Source organism: Tachypleus tridentatus, chromosome 2 (genome assembly GCF_004210375.1).
Source record: "Tachypleus tridentatus isolate NWPU-2018 chromosome 2, ASM421037v1, whole genome shotgun sequence".
In the NCBI taxonomy this organism is placed as follows: domain Eukaryota; kingdom Metazoa; phylum Arthropoda; class Merostomata; order Xiphosura; family Limulidae; genus Tachypleus; species Tachypleus tridentatus.
In genome coordinates this window covers 108,782,073-108,806,177 of record NC_134826.1, presented here as the reverse complement: position 1 = coordinate 108,806,177, position 24,105 = coordinate 108,782,073, and the positions used below count along the sequence as shown (strand labels likewise).

The 24,105-nt window shown below is 32.7% G+C and overlaps 1 protein-coding gene across 1 annotated transcript in view; it reads right to left on the bottom strand.

Annotated features, from left to right (window-relative positions):
- Positions 1–24,105, bottom strand: part of LOC143245580 (structural maintenance of chromosomes protein 2-like) — a 41,496-nt gene extending 17,391 nt beyond the window's left edge. Inside the window, exons 1-7 of the mRNA XM_076491939.1 lie at positions 23,979–24,105; positions 21,272–21,447; positions 18,647–18,765; positions 10,629–10,767; positions 9,662–9,808; positions 2,071–2,275; positions 212–347 (exon numbers count right to left, since the gene is read on the bottom strand). Coding sequence (XP_076348054.1) covers positions 212–347; positions 2,071–2,275; positions 9,662–9,808; positions 10,629–10,767; positions 18,647–18,765; positions 21,272–21,447; positions 23,979–24,105 — 1,049 coding nt within the window. The remainder of the gene's footprint in view (positions 1–211; positions 348–2,070; positions 2,276–9,661; positions 9,809–10,628; positions 10,768–18,646; positions 18,766–21,271; positions 21,448–23,978) is intronic.

Below are 24,105 nucleotides of genomic sequence, written 5' to 3'. Positions count from 1 at the left end.
CTCCAGATATTCAATCACAATTTTAAAAACATTTTGAGAGTATTCTCACAAATTAATAGAAGAGGTTAAAAGGTAAATTTAGGTTTATAACTTTTTTGTATACCAAAATAACATTAAAGAGCTTAATTTAGTCAGCTGAACTAATTTTTAGAAAGTCTTAAAGTGGTTCACTTCAATAACATACAGCCTCCCCTCAACAAAAATCACTTACTTATCAGCTACTTTTTTCAAAGAAGAAACTTGTTTTTCAAGTTCCTGAAGTTGTTCCTGTTTAGTATTTAGTTCAGCCTGAACTTCATTTAACTGTGTCAAATAGAGTAAAACACTGCTGCTCTGGGGCATGGCACCTAGTAAAAACACATTTAGATGTAAACCAGATGAAGAGTAATTTAATTTTGTGAAGTTTTAGTACACTGCACTTACCCTTTTTTCAAATGTTACCAAGGTTAATAACAAAATTAGATTCCTCTATAATAGACATAAACGTGTTATTAGTGTCTGTAGTACATAAGGTATTATAAAAACAACATAGCAAAAATAGCTTTTATACAATGTATGCATAGCATAGAAGATGCATGCTTTAATACTTGATGTTATAAAGGAGAAAAATTAATATTAAAAGAAAAAAAATCAGATACATAAAAAACTAACAAATCTGATTGAACATAAAATGGGATAAGTTAATAACCCTGCAGTATGCAAACATCATGGTTGTAAACCCCCAATGGCTTCAGAACTATATCTTTATTTAAGTCTATTTAAAAATTTCAAAACAGGTTAGACATGTGCTTGTTCCACAAACAAGAAATATCCAGCTTAATCTTATTATCACTCAGTGTCTAGTATAGTATAAATGTAGATGTGTGTGAGTTGGTACATTATATTAGTTAATTGCATTTTCAGCATGTCTGAAACAGTGAACAACTGTAGGGACAGACTTTTTCCCCTCAATTTTGATAGCATCCCAACATAGGTGACAAACTTTAAGCTCTGAATGTTTCAAGCAAAGATAGTACTTCACCTGCCTTTGTAATTACTCAGGTGTTCATTATGAATAGATTTTCTAAATTCAACACTAAGTTACTGTATAAAAGGAAATTAACCACTATTAATAAGAAGACTGTAGTGTAATCTTTATTTCAGAATAAAATATTATGTAAGTATCTTTTTCTTTTGATTGTGTTAGATTTATTAACACTCCAAGCACCTTCCTTAAAACTTTCTACATTTACCATACAAGTTAATTACTTATTGACCAAGTACAAATTGGAATATGCAACATGAAAGCTTCAAATTATAATTGTTGATACTTAGTAAGTGAAACATGATCATATTAAATTAAGAATCAAAATTAATTGTCTGTCTAGTAAACTCAGTTATATAAATAAAGCTTGTACCTGCTCACAAAGAGATTAAAGGCTTTTAAATATTCAGAATTTATATTCTCTAATATGTACAATTCCAGGTCTTTCAGGATTATATTTGTTAGAATGATAAAAAGCATAAAGGCACAGTCACAAAAGCAGCCACTTTCCAAGTAACTTTCTTTCCTATTTAACAAGTTAAAGAATGACTTTTAATTTATATTCAAAAGTATGATTATGAAAAAAACATTAAAACTAATTTCCTTGATAAACACTCCAATCCAGATATCTCAGATACTAATAACAATGAACATAACCCAAAAGAAAAAAAGGAATTACTTTATATCTTACAGTAAACTGCAGAGTAATGCCACAAAAACAGCCACAATGTTTAGAAACTATACGAGTTCCATGGAAAAACAGTGGTTGCTTGTAACAAGTCAATTTTACTGGAACTCTGAAAAGTTCGAGTTAACTCTGCATAATACTTGAAGAACCATATTATATCTCAAAATGCATCATTAAATATAAAATCTACCATCATTAAAAAAAGCCAGGAGAACAAAATAAAATGTCAGAAAATAAACAAGGGTTAACTTCATTCTAACATGCTGTTAATTAAAAAAAATGTTTAAAGAGGAAAGTAAAAGAAATAACACATTTTTCAGATAGTTAAAAATATACATACTTTTGTTCAAGTACTGACCTCCAGATAAAGTTCCTGATGGATCAAACACCTCGCCATCTAGCGTGACAGTCCGCTTCTTGATTACATCTGCAAAAGTAACCTCTTTTGCTATGTCCATGCTAGGACATACTAAAGTGCCTCCAAACACATACTGCACTGCAGTTTCCACTTCTTTCTCGTAGCCAACCAGAGAGAGTGCTGTACAAACATTTTCCTTGCCAACCTATAATACCATAAAAATGTTTATAGATCTTTATTTTTTACAATAACAATAAATTTAACATATGACTTGCCTCTGTGTTCTAGTTTATTTTTCACAGCAACTTTCTAGTTTGAAACTAGAAGTATTTGTGGCATTTTAAAATATTTTCAAATGCTTAAGGAAATGACAAACTTTATAAAATTCCATGTATGGCACATATATATGCAATACGAAAAAATACTGTGACCACTTAGCAGATGGATAAGAGAGATTCTGTCATGAGACTTAAGCAAGAAAGAAATGCACATGTCAGTTCTCCACTATGACCATTACAGGCAGCATGGAAAAATGACAATTTCATCTTAAATTTTCTCATAGCTTCATCTCTACTACAATTGCATCTGTTTATGTTAACTTTGTTTAAGACAGGAAACAAACTATATAAAAAACACTAGTAAGTAAACCAGAGATTCTAGGTAGAACTTTGATCAGAAGGAAGATGAGAAGAAACACAAGCAACTTTACTGTCTTTGAACTAAAATTAATTCATTAATTACCTATAATCAAATTCTGAGAATTATGATGAATCATTAAAATTGATACAGATGAAGATCTTGCAAGTTGATGTGTACTAGTGTACCCATATGGAGAAGAATATTAATAAAAATTCCACAAGAATCCTCATTTTTAGACTCAAAATCAGTTTTCTGATGCTGATGAAAAAGTCAGTAGCCTGTTACTAACCTATTTTCTAGACCCTCAAATCCAGATATAATGCCCAAACTAAAGACACCTTTCTTCTAACATGTTCAGAATACCCACTACTCTATCTCAATAAATAACTGCTATTTCTCTCAGTTGAAGAGCATACTTAGAAAATTGATGCAAAATGAATAATATCAAAGATAACTCAAAATGTTTCTTAGCACAACTCAAAAAATACTTTAACACATAACTTGTTAATCATAGTAACTTAATGATTATTGTAGAGTTTAATTAAACGAAACTTTGATTTGTGTAGCCCACTAGTGACTGTATAACCAGATTTACAATAAATCTACTTGTAACTCATTTATAAAGTCAAACTCGAAACAAATAACCTATGTGGCTTCCTCTTATAATAAGCTGGTTTGGTTAGTTGGTATTTAATGGCACAAAGCAACTGGGCTATGTGCATCAAACAACCAATAAAAAAATGTAAAAGTTATTATAAAAGGTAAAAAAAATAAAGTTAAAACAAAACAATGTCCAAAATGTAGATAAAAGATCTAAATATTAAAATTGAAAAGGCCAATGGCCCATAAAAAGTTAAAAACCACAAGGAAGTTGTACAGTGTCACCATTGCCAATGACACTAACATCAGAGGTAAACTCAAAGAAAAGACGTGTCAAAATGGTGCTGTCACTCATGGTCATAATGATTGCACTACAGTAAAATGTAGGCTGTTGTGACTTGAGTGTCACAAAGCCACACATTGTTGAATCAGTCCCAGTTAAAAGAAAATGACAAGTTAAAACCCATGACCAATGCACAGCCTACTTAGGACAACTTCCTCCTTTACATCCTTAAGAAAACAAGGCAGCCAAAGAATAATAGAAGGTGTGATCTGCAAAAGCTTGCTACATTGTTAACTCCAAGTTGGCAGTCAACTGGCATGAAACTGAGCTTTCAAAATAATACCAAGAGTCCATATATAGGATACACATGAATGTGATAGCTCCAGAATAGGCAAACTTTAATGTTGTGTTAGAAAGCTTGTTCCTGTGGATACTAACATGGCCAGGTATCCAGAAAAACTGAATCAAAACAAAAGATAGAAAAAATGGGCCAGTTGTTTTAGAATACTGAAGAGAATCAATGCAAAACGATTCCATGGTCAGCAGAGAGCTAAGTAAACAGTAGAAATAGTGTCTAACATAGCTTCCAAGTGATCCAGAGCAAAATAAATGGCACACAACTCAGCAATAAAACACAAACTGTAGAGGAAATCCTGTGAATAACTATAGAGCCACAACAACCCATGGCAGATCCCACAAAATTAACTGATTTCAAACCATCTATGTAAATGTGTATGGAAGAATGATGCAAAAGATGTTCAGCAAAGAGAAGACAGTAATTCCAATCAGAAGTATCCACCTTCCTCAGATTACTTAGAGAAAAAAATAATAAGTAGAGATAGTAATAAGCCATGGCAAGATGAAATGGGGTGATCAGTGGAGACAGCAACTTCATCCAATAAAAAATCAAACTCAGCCAGTTGTAACTGGAAACAAAGGCCAAAGAGAAGAATGGCAGACCATCTACTCCATAAGAGGAATGTTCATTGAGGAAGTAAGACAAACCAAGTGGCATGCTGTGGTAAGGATCAAGTTTAATGGCATATTGTATACAAAGGTGCAAATGGTGGAGGTGAAGAGCAGGTTTGTGGGATTCAGTGTACAATCTCCGAGCTTGAGAAGTGCAAAGAGCGATGAAAGAGAGCAAATTGGCTTGGTCCAACTTCCATCAAGGTATGTGGGTCAGGTGACATTGACCACAGCCAATCTCTCTCAATATGATACATAAGTGATCACTATGTCATGGGTCACTGTAAACCCTCAAGAAAGGCAAAAGAAAAGGGGATCAAGATAGAATGATCAATTAAGACTGATTAGGTGCATGAAAACTAAGTATAAGAACCAGTATTGAAGAAGGTCAAAACGTTGTTCGCTCCTCTATGTAAAATATTTTATGAACCCAAACGAGCCGTTTTTGCATATATATGAAGAGAGAAAGGTTGTGATCTGAGAGCATACCCTCTATGGTATGACTCTTCCCATGAATATCAGCACCACACTAGATTGGTTTGTGTCCATTAAAACCTCTCAAAATTAAAAAGGCAGATGGCAACAGTTCAATGAAAACATCAAGGTCCAATTAACCAAAAGTCTCTCCAGGAGACAAAGAAACACTGGTGATACAAGAAAATGCAATGACAAAAGACAGGATGGGCATGTGTTGGTCAACTATCAGTGCACCTTTCTATGCACTCATCCATCACGCAACCTGTCAAAGGTTGACTGTGCCAGCAGGATTTAGAAATATTTCTTGCAAGGAAAGACACTCACAATGATAGGAATCAATCAAAGTCTTAATTTCACCCAGATTAATAAGGAAACCTTGACTGCTCCACTGTATCAAAGCAAAAATGAACTGGGTGAGAACCTTAGATTTTCTTCTGATAAAGAAAAATGTGATTGTAAACTGTGTCTTTCACCATGGATTTTTCCCTGGGTCAAGTGGTCAGACCTCTATCAGTAGATGTAGAGTTCAGCAACTGAAGACATGAATAAATAACTGCTCTATACCTGAAAACTGAAGGTGATCAGAGCAGATGGCAGAAGCCACGGCCTAAGGAAGTGGACCCAGGCAGTCACTATATCCTACAGATGGTAAGAACAGAAATAGGAGAGGATGTTGACTTGTTAACTTGCTGATCTATAGAGGGCAAAAGACTGTTGGAAACATGGAAATATATGCTACTGTACTATGTTCCACTACCAGAGTGGGAATGTAGATGTATATCCCAGATGGAGTTGTAGACAATAGTTGAGTCTTAGGGTAAGAAATGTTGTCAATCCTTTTCAAGTGCTGCATCTCTTTCTCCTACACCTACCAAGGAAAAGCACAAAATTAAAAGGGGTGAAAATCACTCCAATTAACACAGTGAGAGTAGTTTGCATCCATAGATGGTCTTATTTTTATTTGGACTTGGGGTATCCATAATGAAAGAAGAACTATTCACTGTAGAATAACCCCACCCACCATGGAAATGCACTACAATGCCAAACAAGGACACTGCAGCAGCACCAGGGTTTTGTATTATATCCAAACACTAGCATCAAATAGAATATTCACAACACCCACTGAAAACACCCAACAATAGTATTTGGTTGACTCTAGCCCAACAGGACCAGCTGAATGATCCTGAGGGAGCACCCCAAGGCCATCCACCTATAGACATTTAAGGCCAAAATGGTGTGTTGGGGTAGGACCCTTCAACCACCAGAATCTTCTCCTCCCCTTCACTGGTCACTATGCACAGCAAACACACAGATAAACATTCAGATCTCAGATAAGGTAAATTGAAATGACAGAATATTCTCCTCTATAGGAGGTTCTGTCACTACATACAGGCATCTACACTAAACTATAGTATACACTATCTTGGGTGTAATATGGTATGTTGATTGCAGCACTGGTTCAAGTAAGGTGCTTGTGATGTCAAAATACCAAGTTTCACATGAAATAGATACTGATGAGCTAGAATATAAAATAAGAAATCTATCTTTTCTATTTGTACTGAATCAAATACAGTGGCCCTGCTCCCCTCCTTCCACTTTAGGAAACAGTTCCTTATATACACATACACTTCAACATATGATATATAAATAAACAAATCAAAATATCAATGTATCCCACAGCTGCTTTCTCAGCCATTTTAAAGTGCTTGAAAGCCATCGTATTCTTTCAAACCAAGATTCCCAGCAGGTAAGTTGGGCTTTTAATCTGCTCAACATCACACATTTCTTTAGACAAAATACAACTTTAGTTACTAAGCTTGATAAATTATAGAATTCTACGGTATTGATACAGTCATAATTTTTTTGTTATTTCAAATGTATATATAAAACTAAGTGAAATTAAATGAATAAACAAAATTATGAGGAAGGACAGCATTAAAAACAGCAAATCCCAACGTATGATTAATTATAACCATAAAATGTAAGTCATAAACCAAAACACATTAACATGAAATTTTAAAAAAAATCTTAAAATACACTGTACATTTAAAAAAAGATCTAGGATACAAGCTACAACATGGGATTATAAGATGTATCCTAGATTTAAGGTTAAAATAACTGATGAAAAGGATAAATATATTTTTGATAAAAGATTTTCATTTTTCAATTTATGGTTTACCCTCCTTACATAGTAATGTGCCATACCCATCTATTATAAACATAACTTTGCAGTTATTCAGATATGAAATTTGTAATAAAATATTGTAATTTATTAATAATGTTGATATACTGATACAAAAAATTAATAGTTAACATATTTAATAAAGACATTTTAGATAAAATTATTCTGTAATAAATACAAAGAAATAAAAATGAGATATATTAAAACTACCAAAAATGTTCAGTCAAAAATAATGTCATCTAAGAACTTGGCACTACTTTATGAGGACATACACCTGGAGCCACATATAAAAGCACAACAGTCACAGTAAACTATCACTTTGCTGATGTCATGTTAGTTAGCACTTCTACCACACTGGGGACAGGAATGCTAACCTCAAAAGGTAAGTTTTATCTTACTTACCCCCAAATGGTAGTACCTTATCTTCATTTTTATTTATTTATTATTATTCATCTTTTTATGATCATCTTTTTCTTATTCTAACTTGGGAGAGCAGTCATCTTCCCACAATTGTTTGCAAGCAGTGAAGGGTGACAGATGTGGGATGTTGTAGGCTTAAGCACCCACATCTCGCTCTCCTAATTTCCTTATGCAAGACTAGCAAACTGATAGACAGTGCATCCTCACCACAATGCGAGTCCTACCCCTTCAGTCACTCCCCAAATAGGATACATTTTATAATCCCATGTTGTAGCTTGTACCCTAGGATGCTTTTTTTTTTTTTAATGTGCAGCATATTCTTAAAATTGTTTTTTTAATTTCATGTTAATGTGTTTTGGTTTATGGCTTGAAAATTTTATGGTTATAATATAAAACTTAGTATACATACACTTAATTCTATATACATTGTGAATAACTAAATGAAAAATCAGAATGTGTTGCACAAGTGGATTTCCCAGTCATTTTTAAATATAACAGCATTGTTGTTTGTTTTTTTTTTCCAGACAAACCTTCTTACTGGTATGTTGAATCTTTTAGTCTGTTTAGATTTTTGTTTTGTTTTTTACCCATATACAATTATTGTACTATACTAGATGAATTATAATGGATTTATATGGTATCATTATAATAATTTATTATTTGTTTGGTTATTCATCTGTACACCCTTGTGCAAAATTAATTGATACAAGACGGAAAATTACGATTTTTTTCAATTTTTAGAGTTTTATTTCTGAGAATCCAAAAATTACTCACAAATTAATACGTGATATGACCACTTTTATTTTTCAGAAGATCATTAACCCGCTTTGACATCAAGTCCACGATTGATTGCAATCTTCACTAATGTTTGGATCACGGCACCACACCTCAATTATGGCCTCAATTAGCTTATCTTTCATAGTACAGTCTTTTCCCTGAAGTCTTTCTTTACAAATGGCTCAAAGATTTTCAATAGGATTTTCAAAGACCAGAGAGTTTCCAGGCCAGTCCAACACCTTTATTTGCATTGTAGTCATAAAATTCTTCACAAGTTTCGATGTGTGCCACGGAGCCAGATCCATCTGGAAATATTTTTTTCAATTCTGAAAAGAACTCTTCTCTGCAAAACTTCGATGTACTGTGGTCCTCGCATTATTCCTTCTATGATATGTAAGCCTCCGACACCACAGTAGCTGAAAAAACCCCAAAACATCTTCAAGGGATGTTTTACCAACTGATTGATGCGAGATTCTCAAAGTTTCTCACATGGAGATCTGCAAACATGCAGACTTTGACCCTGTACGAAGAAATGAGTCTCGTCACTGAATAACACCTTCCTCCATTGTTCTTGCATCTTGTTCTTGTATTTCAGACCCCATTGATATCATTTTTCTTCATTGAATTGGTAAGAAATTGTTTTTTGACTGGTCTCATTGCCCTTCTAATGCAATTTCGAATGACGTAATATTTCTCAAAATTTCATCAAATTGACAGACCCCATATAATAAGGGTAGAGAAAATAACAAAATATAAAGTTTTACTAAAAATAGAAAGAAACATACTTAGGATGTTTCAGAGATTGCTTAAAATAATATTTGAGGATTTTTTTAAATGAAGAACAGTTTATAATCATAACATGAAAATCACTTTACATTCAGATTAGCAATGAAAACAGACTATTTTCACAAACAAATCTTAAAAAAAATTTAATGGAGTGTTTTTATTAATGTACAAAAGACTTGGAATATTGAATTAAAGCATACATGTTAAGGTATATATACTTCAAATATTGCAGTATAGATAATATATATTATACAAGCTCGTTGTGAAAAAGATTAGAATTAAGGGAAGGCTTAATAAATATTCAAATGATAAGGGTTGAGTTTTACTTATTTGAGCTAGGTATTGTGGATAGGATAGTCTAGATGGACCAAGAGGTCCCTTCTTATCTCTAAATTGTACATATGTACATTTTTCTTCATTCAACTGTATACAAAATGCAGTATATTAAATGTACTTACCAAAGCTTCTGCCTTTTTTACTATATTGTTGTCAATACATTGGCCAATTATCTTATTCAGTGGAATTATAGTGTATCTTCGTTTCAGTTGGCCCTTCTCCAACAACTTTTTCCCAACAACTTCAGTATCCACCACAATATTATACAACTATAAAATAGTGAACAATGCTATTAAAGACCTTGAAATTTTTCCTTTTCCTGTCATTTTTATCATTGTTACAATGTCTAAAATATACTTTCAAGCCTTTTTAACAGTCATTCACTACTTATGTCTATTGGAAAAATTCTAACAGCTTTATAAAAAGTTTGCATTTTCTCATAAACATGAGAAAAAAAAACATTTTAATTTAGAATTTTAAAATTATATTCAGGACAATTTTAGTTGCAAGTTTACATTAATTATTTTTCAATTACACTAAATGTTTTGTTGTATTTGTATTTATTATATACATAAAAATGATAGCAGGGATCTTAAATCTATTGAAAATGTATAGAAATTCTCATTTGATAGTCAAAATAAGATAAAATAGAAAGTTTAATCTTAAAAAATCATTTGATAATTATTTGTGGTTATAAAGATTTCACAAGTAAAATTTAAAAATTTTACTATGCATAAAAGTATTGTTAATTTTAAAATGAAAATTACTCTGCATATTGCATAATATTCTGCAAAAAAAGATTAAGAGAATTTTTTAAAAATTAAGATACCTTAATACTTTGTAATGAGCTGGGTAAATTCCACCCAATCTGTAATGAACATGTTAAGCTTCAAATTGTAATTAAATATTACATGAAGCAATTGTGTATTAAAGCATAAAACAAAGTTAACACTATCATTTCATATCATCTAACTTATGAAGCATGTGTTTAAAAGTGATTTTCTTCTTTCTCCTACTTACTTTTTTCTCTATTTAATACCATTTAAGAGCACCGTGTACTATTACAAGCTAGAAATTCCAAGATCTAACCTTTCCTCCAGCAGTGACCTCTAAAGCTGTTGATGTTTTTGGATTCTTCACTTTAACCAAGTGACAAATTAAGCCATGAACCTGATGTCGATTAAAATTCTTCTCTGGATCTTTGTATTCAAAAGTCAAATTAGGAAATCTGTAACAGCAGCATGAGCTTTAGTGCAATTTCTATACTATACTATTGTGTAAAACCATATTTACAAATACATTTCAGGAACCTGAGCTAAAAACGTTATTTATACACAATACTGTGATAGTTTAACAGTTTAGGAAATTTTAACATTAATAATAGTCAAGGATTATATTACACAAGAGTTCAGAAATTTTAAATCATTATTGAGCCAAGAACACACTCAACATAAGTATCATCAATAAAAAGAAATATTCTTATTCTAATAATGAAATGTTAATGTTTTCCTAAACTTTAAATGATACTCACCTTGTAACACTGAATCAATATTTTTCTCACACATCATCTTATGGGATTTGCATGTCACTAACATCAAGAAACTCCCACCTAAATTCATGTGTTTTAATGTTTACTGCACTAATCATAATGCAACAAACACCTTCCACTGATAGGAGGGCACCACAACCTCCATAAGCAGTAACTCCCCCTATGCACTTTCACTTATGATAATGTCATTCTCTGATGTAGCAAAATAAGTGCCCTGGTAATCAGGAGGAAAGATTGGAATGTGTGTGAGGAGGTAAATATTTATCAGAGATACATTATCAGATCAGGAAAATATTAGTTTACAAGATAACAATTCACCTTCACAACATAAATACAAGAATTCTGTGGTGAAACAGTGTACTGGCAAGTTAAAAAAAAAAACTAGCTGAGCTCCCATTAGAAAGCACCCAAAGGGAAACCCATGGAGTTTAGCACCAAATGGCAGGGGGCTCCATAGGAACACACCAGTGGCAGACAATCTTTGCCAAAAATGTAAAGGAGAAAAGTAAATGAGCCCCCAAGTGTTGCAGGAATTGGCAAAACGAGAAAATGAATGTCCAAGCATTGGCAAACAAGTGGTTGACAAGTCAGTGTATATTGTAGATGGGGTGAAATCAGACCACAGAATGAGTGCATTTCTCAACTCTACAAAAATGGCTTTGGCTGCAGGAGGGTACCTTAGTTTTGTGGTGGTTGTTTTTTAGCATGTAGTTCACACTGCACACACAGTGTCACCACTACCCAAACTTCTCACTATATTACACTGAGCCCAACCAAAGAGATTTCTTTACAGTCCACACTAAACCAGTAACTAAGAACTGGTAAGTGGGAAAGGTCTCCTGGGTTTCACTCAAAAAAGAACAGAATATGCATTAGGAATCCCCACTTCACAACTAGTCAGAAAGTTTTTTCACTTGGAACAGTGCAATGGATAACCATTAAACCCTATTTTTAGAAGTCAGCAAATGCATCCTAAAAACGTGTGCAGAACACTTATCTGGAGTTGACATTTTAAACAATAGCTAATGTACTTTGTACTACTGCATGGATAAGACAAATGAGTAGTATGTATAGCACAAGAATATCTCAAGCAGTCTTGCAAAATACTTTAAGTGGGTACTGGTTAGAGCCAGGGTGGATGACCAGAATGCCTTCTGTTATCCTGGCTCAATGCAGGATAACTGAAATAAACATACCTTTGGAAGCAACCTGATAAAATCCTAATAAATGTAAAGAGGAGCTGAAAAATAACATGTATTTACTCATCTGATAGACATTCAGTTGAAGAATTACATCCAGTGGAAGTTAAAATCCAACAGAAGGTGAAACAAGCCTGATGATAAAAATGAGACAAATTATAGGGAATCATCCAATGCTCAAATGGAGGATTACAATCAAAGACTGGCAAAGATTAGCAGCAAAAGAATGAGTCAGTTGATGAATCTGACAAGAAGAATTATGGAAATGCCTTAAAGCATACAAGTGATTCCCAACTGGAAAAGTTGATGGGATCGTTCAGTACAGGTAAGAAAAGAAAGGTTCCTGGAAGGAGTCCTTTGCTATGAACAGATAATGGCAGAGATCCCAAAAGGGAGAAGTGTGTAAAAAGTAACAATGAACAGTCCAAACAAGACACAATAGCTGATCCAGGTCTGAAAAATCACAGAAATGAGAAACAGAAGGAAAGGCTACAGGAAAGAAAGTGCAGTCACATTCCTGAGCAGTTGAAGTCTCAGGAACAAAAAGACCAGTCTAAGTAGGAGGACAATATAAAAGTAAGGAAGAGAGCACAACCAGCATCAACTGCACAGATGTCTAAAAAACAATGGTGATTAAAACCAAGAAAAAGAAAGAAACAAGTTTTCACAGAAACATGGTATAAAGAGCAAGAAGCCAACAGGACAAGAGTGAGAGTATGAACAACAGAAAAGTGTATAGCTTGACACAACTGTCTATTTCCAAATAGATAACCAACAATAAAAGAGACCAACAAAGCATGGTCAAACAAATAAGTAGAAAATACAGAAATGGGATCAGCAGTATGATAACCAAGAAAGAAAGGAGTAATGAATGGACCAACATTAACAAAAATATCACATTTGTAGACAAAGGGAGGGGGTGACAAGAGCATGACAAGAAAAAGGCTACATGATCACCTAGTCGAGCAGTAACAATGGACCAGACAAATCACACACAATGAACTGATAATATCCTTTAATGAAACATAGATGTGCAAAACTGAAGCAACAGCGAAAACCAAGATTAGGCTGATGAAAGAGGAATTTCACTTAAGGCACAGATAGAGGAGGAAAAAACAAACAAAAAGGAGAAATGACGAGCAGGATAAACACATGAAAAAATGAGGCCAATTCTGGCTGAGAGCCAAATGATACAGAACAGCAGACTGGAGGAGAGGAATGACACAGGCATCTAAAACTGACTTGGCCAACCAAGAGCAAACTTGACAAATGATTAAAAGATGTAACAGACCACTCTGTTGTTAAAATATGGTCCAACAAGACAGTCTGTCACTAGGTTTATGGCTCCTGGTACATAACAGGCAATGAAACAAACCCAATATGAGTAGACCTAGAAAATAAAGTCCAATATAAAGCAAAGGATCCTTGATGATTCATGTAAAAAAGAACCAGTTAATTGTTGAAGTGGATTATGATGAAGTGAACAAATCAGTAAGGACAGTAAATGAGAACATGACTGATGAAGAGAGTAAAAGTTTGAATACCTTGATATGGAGAGAATGCTCATTCTGTGTCCAAACACCAAAAGTCAGTTATTATTCAGAAAGTGAAGAGATGGAAATGAACTTGGGAGGTTGTAAGGAAACTCTAGAAATAACACTAGGACATTATAGTTGCCATGACAGTTCCTTGAGTGGGTGATAGGTTCACAACTGAGGGTAGTAAATCAAGAAGGAATACAATGACCCCACAAGTTCCACTGGAGAAGGTGCAGTCCAGGAAAGTTAGAGTCCTAGAGGAAGAAGAAGAAGAAGAAGAAGGAAGGAAAAAAAAAAAAAAAGAGAGAGAGAGTCTTACACATGATGAGAAGGAAAAGCATGAAATTTGTTGGCCAGACACTCCATAGCTCACAAATGAATTGGAGAAGGTTAAGCTCAGTTGAGACAGAGGTTCCCAAACCTTTTACACCTGCAGAGATTCACATCAGAAAGAAAAAAAAACATTCCAGATCCTTAAATTAAAAATAAAATAAATAAAAACAAATCAGTCACTAGCACCATATAAAGTTTACTTCAAGAATATAAATTTATTAAAAATAAATATTTAAAGACAAATTTTTACTTCTACTTACTTGTTCAAACATTTCTGCTTGCAAAATTTATATTGGTAAAAGAACAGTGTACCAATTTATTTATTAGTAGCTCAGATGGGCTTCCTTTTGTTCACAAACTAGTTCAATATTTGGAAATATGGTTGTTAATTGTAAGTGCAAATCATTTTCAATATTTAGCCTATTTCTAAATTTGGTCTTTGTAGCTGTATACAGTGAATGTTTGCTCACAAAAGATATGTTGTCGAAAAACGCATCGAAATTTTCAAAACTCTTACTTATTTCAAGGTATTTGAACCCAAACTTGTGTAATTTCTTCCTGTTGAAATCTTGTTTTTAGGGTGTAATCAGTTGATATTTCTAAAAGCTGTTCTTTCTCTTTCAAAGGCATATTGTTGGTATTTGAAGAGGCAAAAAGGTATTTTGAATCACAATACCTTTTTTTTAAATGAAGAGGGAGGTACTCCCCCAATAGTTGCACACAAATCAGACATGTTCTGCAAGACTGAAACTTTTGCATCTTTACTTAAGGAAATTTAATTCTTAAGTAATAAACCACTGAAATTTTTGATGCAATCAAGTCCTTCCATAAGTATACAATCACCCTAAAGTTTCAGCTTACAGTAAAGCATTTCCATTTTACTCTGAGCTTTGAAATATGTTACCCTGGTACCCTGCATTGTAGCATTCACTTTATTTAGATGAGCAAATACATCTGAAAAGTAAGCCACTTTCTGTATCCAGCATTTGTTTCTTAATTTGTATGAAAGTTCAAAATGGCATTCAGATAAAAAGAAACCTATCTCCTCATGCTGTTCGTAAAACCGAGCAAGCGATTTTCCCAAAGAAAGCCATCCGACTTTAGTATGAAACTTCCCATATCCTCACAAAATAAACTGAAGATCCTCACATTGAGTGGTCTTGATTTTATAAAATTAACTATTTATGACATCACACAATACCTCTTTCAAGTCTTATGGCATTCTTTCATTGCAAGTGCCTGACAATGAAAACAGCAGTGGATACTCTTGATTTCCAAATAAATTACAAAATTCCAGCTAAATAACAAAATGTTAAGCCAGATCTGAAGTGTATCTAAGTCTCAAATGAATGAAACATGACGTCACAGAGCTCATTGGTACCAAGTTTGTCTAACTGAACTGCAACAAATCTAACCTAACCTAACAATTACCAATTATAATTGTCATAAATATAATTATACTTCATGTAAATATACTCTGAAATTGAAACAATTGACTGTATCTAATTGCATCACAATGTTACAAATTTGGACAAGTTTCAGTTACGACATCATGTTTCATTTTGTTCGAGATTTAGCCGCTAATCCAGATCTTGCTTTTAAAAAAACAGTTAACATCACTAACCAGGGTTGACTGATGTTTCATATGAAAATTACTAGACTATCTTGCATCTCCAGTGACAGATGCAATCTTGAGATGGTGCCATATCTACTAGCAACCAGTGGTGCCACTATCAAAATTAACTGAGATTGTATGAACACCTTCACCAAAAGAACTTCCTTTAAGCTAAATAAAATCATCTGGCATTAGGCAGAATAAAATATTAAAAGGCCCAATATGCAATAAATGTGTTACAATAAAAAATATATTTTACTTAACTTTTTTTGTACACTGTATTTGATTCAATTTTATAGTTTTAGGAAAAAATATTAAACATTCTAAAATTTCCTTGCATAGTTTAAAAAAACATGTTCTGGAAGACAACCACATCTATCACATACTAAATAAGCACAAGAAAGAGATCTTCACAAGCCACCCCAAATGAACAGACCTTCCAATAAAGTCGGAGAATAGGGTATTTTACTGTAATGGGCTAAGAAAGCCAATCATCCATGTAAAAATGGAATCTCAGTCCTAGACCATGAAGATGGTAAGCAAAGGTCCTGCATACTAAACTGAAGACACAAGAAGCCAAAATTATGCTGAAGAAAAGGAGCATGGAACTAGAACACTTGATTCTGATAGATAAACCAGAGAAATTATCAAGGATGGGTCAACTTGGATGTAGACTAAATTATATGAAACATTAATTTTGGCCATCAACTGTCCAGTTAAAAAGAATAACTGGAAAGAAAAGACTTGCTACAGCCAGAAAAATGGAGCAACTAGAAAAAGACTGAGATACAAGATATCAATTATTGGATGCCAGTCCCTTGACTTCTTAGGGACAATGTAGAGATGAGAGTAAAGGAGAAGGGTCATGTGTACTCTTGATGGCATGCTTAGCTAAAAAGATCCTACACTACCTCCTCAATGCACTAAAGATAGACAGGATCAGAGGGAGGAGAGAAGGATATGTGAAAAGAAGAGGGGATGGGAAAGAGAAGTGGAGAAAAACTGTAGGTAGACTTCAAGAACTTGTGTTGGTAGAAATCTGACCAAAGGTCAGCAAATCAAGAGACAGATTCCAAACCAGCAATATAATATAATCAGTGAGAGGTGTGATGGACTTGATGGTGAGCAATAGATGAGAAGGAAGGTCTGCAAAGTGAAACACTAAAAATGAAGTGTAACTGACCCAGTCAAGGGACAGAAGTTGAAGGATGAGGTTGTAAGAGGTGAAGAACCAGAGAAAATAATGAGGACTGGTATCAGTCAATTCTATCCGAGTCTCCACTGTGTCAAGAACACTCAGTCTTCAGTGCAAACAAAGGGTGCCTAACAGAGATCACACAGATAGGAAGTTGGTACGCACATGGTCGTAGGAAGTGTACCCTAACAAATAAGTACCAACAGTAGAGGAACTAAGTAAGTAAGGAAGGTTAGAGCAGAAGTGGTATGGTCTGTAGTGGTAAAAAGAAGGGAACAATTCTTCTGACAACTCATATGAAGGATGATAAAGTGACAGATGCAAGTTGCAGGGAGAAGAGGTAGCAAAGAAGGGTGTCGAGAAGAAAATGAAGATATGAAAGTTGGACACCAGAAAGCCCAACAGGAAATAAGAGGTTTACTCTCCAAGTAGGTAACAGAAATTCCAAAGACAAAAAATCAAGAAATGGAAAGGAAGAATGACTAAGTTAGGAAATAAGAATTATTGGGGCAAGGAGGACAAGGCTATAAAGTTGTTCAAGGAAAGAGTCAGCATGAACTCAAATGCAAAGTGAGGGAGTAAAGATTAAATAACTGTGAGGATTGGGGTCATGGATCAGAGAACATAGCTGAAAGATCAAGACCTGAAACTGTGCTGACAGATGAGAACTTTCCTTAACTGGTAGAAAGGTACCAAATGCAAGAAACAAGTGAGCATATTCATCTTCCTCCAGTTCAAGTCAAAATGAAGGGTAAGAAAACTGGAAGAATGGATAGGAACAGGAAGTTTTCCACGCATGATGGACCTCAGAACATGTTGCACAATGATCGTGGAATTCTCCATCAATTATTCCTCCAAAGGAAAAAAAAAAAAAAAGTAATTAAAAAAAATTAAAATAAGGATAATGTAAAGATAGCAATACCAAAAGGTACAGAAAAAATGTGGGGATGAAGATACAAAAACAATACAAAAATCTCTAGATAAGTAGCCAAATCTTTCCAAGAAAAACTTATCTACAACTATATGTTGAGTTCCTTTCATACGCATAGATTCAGGTTTAAATAAAAGCATTTAAACTGAATAACACTATAGTCTTACAACGATAATTTCCTAATTATACACTTACAAGACAATAAAGATAGCCAATTTGTGGAATTTGTTAATTGATAAGCCCATTAATGCATTATTCATGCACAAAAGGGATAAAATTAAAAAAAAAACACTTCTAATACAGAGCACAAAGAGCCCACTATATTGTTTTGTGCTAAACAAACTAACATAACAGCTATATTTCAATTACTTGAATAATTGAAAACAATAATTTTCATTAGCTGATTATTATTATTATTTTTATAAGTCTCATGGTGCTAATTTATTGAGCTGAACAAATCTGAATTATCAAGAATAAAAATGAAAACTCATAATGGCAATATTTCTAATTACTAGATAGATGGAATAATCACAAACAACAATAACTGGAAAGAGTAATTCTGATTAAGTTTGAAACTATTCATAATTTCAATTAATTGTTTTTTATGACATGAATCTATTTAATTGTAAATTTCAGTTATTCAATTATTTTACCTTACACTAACTAATACAATCGAATTTTGTTAACTGACTTTAACTGTCAAACATATCTATCCATTCAAGTAAAATAAAACCAAAAAACACATACTTTGCCTCAAGATTTTCTACTTTTTCCTTTAAGTTGTCTACATCCTTAGCCACCAGGCGTTTCTCTGCCACCAAATTCTCTTCTTTCCCATTTTCATATCCTAGTTTATCCATTTCTGCCTAAAATATGAATTGGTATGTATATTTTAAAACCTGATACTTCAGCAGCCTACATATAACCATGACACCAATAGTGCCAGATTAATATGTTCATGTACATCAAAACTTCTCAGAAACCTGAATACAGAAGACTTTAATAAGTATCCTATTTCATGGAACAATTACTGCTACTTATTGAGAAGAATCCACCTTTTAACAGCAACAAGCAATATAGTAACCATTTTTTGAGGTCATATTAACCCTTTCTCTTTTAGAGCATCTTTCCCTGTGCATGATATATCAAAAGGTATAGCATAGAGACAAAGTTAATAATCCATATTTTACTAGTATACAAGTTTTAAGTTCTTACTTTTCTTAGGGCAATATTAAAAAACAAAAAAACCTGAATTTTTCCTTGCGTGAGAATTGCGATATTTTCTCTTCAGGCATCCCCCTCTCTAATTAATCTACCACCCCTCACAGAAGTATGAAGTTTAACATAAATTACTCATTATAATGTTGTCATCTTTTGGGCAAAGTATATTTTTTTTATTTTTATAATCTTTCAATCTTATTTGGTTACAGAGCCAAACAGAAAATAAGAACCCTCTTACCAAACATACCTGTCACATCCTCTCTTCCAGGAATTGTTAACAGTTCTCCATGGCATTCAATATCACATTATTTATAACCAACAGAGTTTATGCTATCAAATTACGTTATATTATTTAGTTATTTTTACAGAGAACTGTTATTTTTGCTTTATGTTCAAGCTTTATTCCCATGGGAAACATTCACAAGCTCAGATAAATTCTTAACACTTGTTGCATAGCTTGAAAGCCAGAAAAATTGTGATATTTATAGAAGATTGTCTGCTTTGTGTGTGTTATTATTCCATGTTCTTTGCTGCATAATTTATACCATTACTATAAAAGTAGGATTAGATGTCATCAACAGTTGACAGCAAAAAAGACCAAGAGATCATAATGGAGTTACTAATGTATAGTTAATTTAGCACTGATGTTTGTTTTAGTTGAGTATATGTTTGGAAATGCATGTAACATATACTGTTAAATGTTTATTGAAAACATACCACCCATTTTCTAAATCTGTAGAAGATTCTTGAATGTAAGAAGCAACAACATACGATGTGTATGTAAAATACTAGGATTACCAGTATTACTGCCAGCTGAATTTAAGAATTTCGCCTAAAAAGGTAGTCATGAACAATAACCGGGAGAGGCAGTTTAATACTGTTGGTCTGCAAAAGTTAGTATACTATAAACCTTGGAAGCTATATTTGTGATAAATGCTTATTAATTGGAAAACTAAATATATCTGACCAAGAATGTTCATAGATTTTGAACATTACAAACCATTCAGTTTCAGAAAACTACCTTCAAACATCAGTGTTTCTATGAAGACATTCCATAACTCATGGAAAAACTCACTGTGAGCAGCAAGAGACAGCTTGCCTATTAAGCAAACTGTACTGATATCAACATAAGACTTGTTTGTTGAGAACAATCAATAAAATATTTGCTTCTAGATCAGACAGAAGACTATGGTTTCTGAGTTTGTAGAGCTCTTGCATATCAAACAATTATTTGCAGTAACTATTATAAATTGTGTTGTTTGTGTGTTAAAATATCTGTAAGAAAACAAAAAACTGTGTGTACCATTCATGTTGGAAAATATTATAAATGCAATATATAAACATTCAATTAACTTCTTAATTAAAGTTTCCAGCAATTTGAAATCATAATACATAATGTACATGACATCATAAATCAAGACTTATCCAAGATAAGTTATAACATAACAATGTGTAGTCTTTATTTATTATAAAAGTAACTAAAATATAACAAAATATAGGAAATTGTAAAATAGTTAAGGTAAAATAAATAAAAATACTAATTTTTCACCAGATATGCTCACGAGTAGTTTATGTGTAGTGTAATTTTATAATGCACACTGCACATCCACGTAGTTATTTACAAATTATAATGACATGAATTAGTTACAAAAGGCTCAAAGGGCAATAAAACAAATTTTTAAACAGATATATACTGTTGCAAGTTTAAAAGATATTAGGATAAATAAAAGTAGTTTCATGTTACAATTTGATGCGATTCTAGAAAGAAACAAATGTGGTTATGAGGCTGATCAAATTCACCAACCTTGTGCAATCTAATATTAGCTCGTGCAGTAAAAATAACAGACAAAACAATTTTACCAAGATTTCTGAAACAAGAAAAAGTATTTTAATCTTAACGTGCAAATCACTTTGCAAAAAATATATCTCAAGACAGCCAGTATAAGTATTAAAACTTTCATTAAAATAAAGTGGAAAACAACATTTCAACCTTCTTGGGCCATCTTCAGGTTAATAAAGAGGTTTTTTATCACCAAAATCATTTTGCACTTGGACTAATCAAAAGATAAGAATACATATATTCATGGACAAATAGTTAGAAAAATACATCTACTATTCCAAATGTTTTTGTTCTTTCTTTGTAATACACACCTTTATCCTATTCAGTTCTTTTTCCAGAGCTTGGTAAGACTCTTGATCTTTCTTATATTCTTTCTCAGTCATTTTGCATTCTGTTTGTTTCTTCTTGATCTCTCCTTCTGCATGCTTCAATTTCATTTCTGCTTGCCTAGTTTCTGTGTCAGCATTAGCAATGTCACTTTTTGCAGCTAAAAATAATTTATGAGCGAGAAAAATTAATGACAATTACCAGTAACAAATAAGAATTAACCAAATACTTTAGGATTTCAACACAACTATATGAAATAATGAGAATAACATGGTTTATAACTGTTGACTTAAAGTTCATCCACAGTCACAATAAAACTTTCCCTATTCTTTTAATGTAGTCACAAACAACTCTAATTTCTTTCCACTACCTCAACATAAACTGAGAAACTAACAGCACCACAGTGATTTTTTTGTTATATACATCATTCTTACAATTTAGTTTACAACAGAAAAGTGTATAGCTTGACACAACTGTCTATTTCCAAATAAACAATGAATCAATTTTTTTAAAATATACACATACACAAATACACGTATTCTTAAACCTGGTCGTATTTGAATAAGAAAGCATAAAGTGATAGGTTTGAGTTGTGAAATTTAAAACAATAACTTAACATAAACAGGAAATGTGTGCAAGTATTAAAATCATAATATTAAGATTGCTAACTGAAGGCTTATTACTGTGACAGAATTATTTTTGTTTTACTTTTTAATATGCAATTTATTTCTCAATTCTTTTGTGTGCCATTATAAAATATGTTCAAAAACTCATAGATGGTAGATACAATGGTCTACACTAAAACAGATAGTTACTTTAGTTTTTGTTTTGATGAGAAAAGGAGTGAATTCAATGAATAAAATAAATTTCACGTGTATTTCTTATACAAACCAAGAGCTATGAAAATTTTCTACTTTGGCACTATGTATCTTCACTAAAATAACACCAGTTGTGTAGATATAAATCCAGACAATAAGACGTTTACTTAAGCTTCTGACATGCACATTTCAAAATTTACTGGATTGATGCAATTGAAACGGTAATAAAGTTTATAAACCCAACTGATGACACTCCCACATTTACCAGATTTCTTTGAGCTATATATTTTCCATATGAATGTAACGTAACATACATATGTAAATAGTCATTAGAAATAGCTCATGTCACACTATAATCCAACATAAATAATTTTGGAATTGGTACACAGTTTTCATTGCAGGTTACATGTAACTACCTGTAATAGTATTAACAGCTTGATCAACTATAGCACTCCTTGTTTTTTTACCTAAATATGTCATATTTAGAGATATAGTTAAATTGTATTTAGGTCTTACTTTTACATTTTAGTTAATTATGTTTTCAAATGCATAATTGAAAAGTATAAACGTTTTCTAAATACGTCATACTTTGCATCAGTTCTCACAGCTTACAATATTATGCGATGCATGAAAATTTTGCTGTAGGGTTTTGCATCTCTGCCTGAAGATACCATTGACTTGTATTGAGATGACTAAGTGTTAAAGGACTATAATCATTGCACTGCATTGTATGTTCATGATAACAGGTAGAGTTAGTGATATGAATAAAAATGAAAAAAATACATAAACAATTGCCTTGGAAAATTTGTTATTCATTTATGAGGTTCTAGATGTTATGCAATAAAATATGAAAAGTATATCAATAGAAGTTTTTTTATACTCAAAATGAAAATCTTGAATTTTTATGAGTTTAAATATAAATAACATTATTTTAATATATTTTTATTATTTCTAATAACAATGTCACTTTGTGAATGAGATTCTTATCTTCAATAAAATATTGCCAAGTCTTATGAGGCTATCTAAAAGATATATATATTGTTGCATAAATATCCTTCCCAGTCAAGATTATGCAAAACATGTTGCACCACTGCAAAAAGGTTAAAAATATGTGATAGCACTGCCCAACACTAACTTCAAAACGTATTTGACTGCAAGTAAAAGTGAATTTCTATAAAAAAATTTTTTCTAAGATTCAATATATCTGCATAGTGAATGGGTGAAAAATACAACATTAATAAATATGGTCTACTTAAACTAAATATCAAGTATTAAAATTAATACAATGACAAAGTTCATTTTTTCAATACTTTAAATATGTGAAATTCAATGAATGGTGATTGATAATACTGCAATATGTTAACAATACTAATTATTTTATTTGTAAAGAAAACTAAAAAACGTACTGGGGTAGGATAAAGTTAAGTTTCATTAACACATTTGCCACTGTAGTAATTTTAACCTGTGAGCTAAGCCACATTTATTACTGCTAAAATGCCAACTTATGCAACAGTTCGAAATAATCAGGTGGCAAAATGATACTGGCAAGCAGAATAGCCAACAATAAATGATTTGACCAGTAATCTTCTCCAAGTAGTTTTCATAATGTCAAGAAACTTCCTCAATTCAGATGCATTAGTTGCAGACAGCCAGCAGATTTTGCTTTCAGGTTTTCAGCAGTACTATTATAAAACTGTCTAGCAAACTTGTTTGTTTTCAGCGACCATTATATTCCCAACATCCTGCAGCACAAGTAGTTAAAAGGACAACAGCAATGGCCTCCACAGAAGCAAACTACCACCTTGGATTGTGTTATAAGAGAAATATCACTCAGAATAATATATGTAGGTTGGACAGTTTGTCATCCATCAACTGGTGCTGGCATTAGTGTCTAGATCAGAAGAGTCAGCTATGAAAGAATCAGCTTGAGCATCAAATTTGTCTGTACAATCCAGGCCTCTTTCATCATCAGACTCAAAATCAGTAGGCCTAAGTACCAT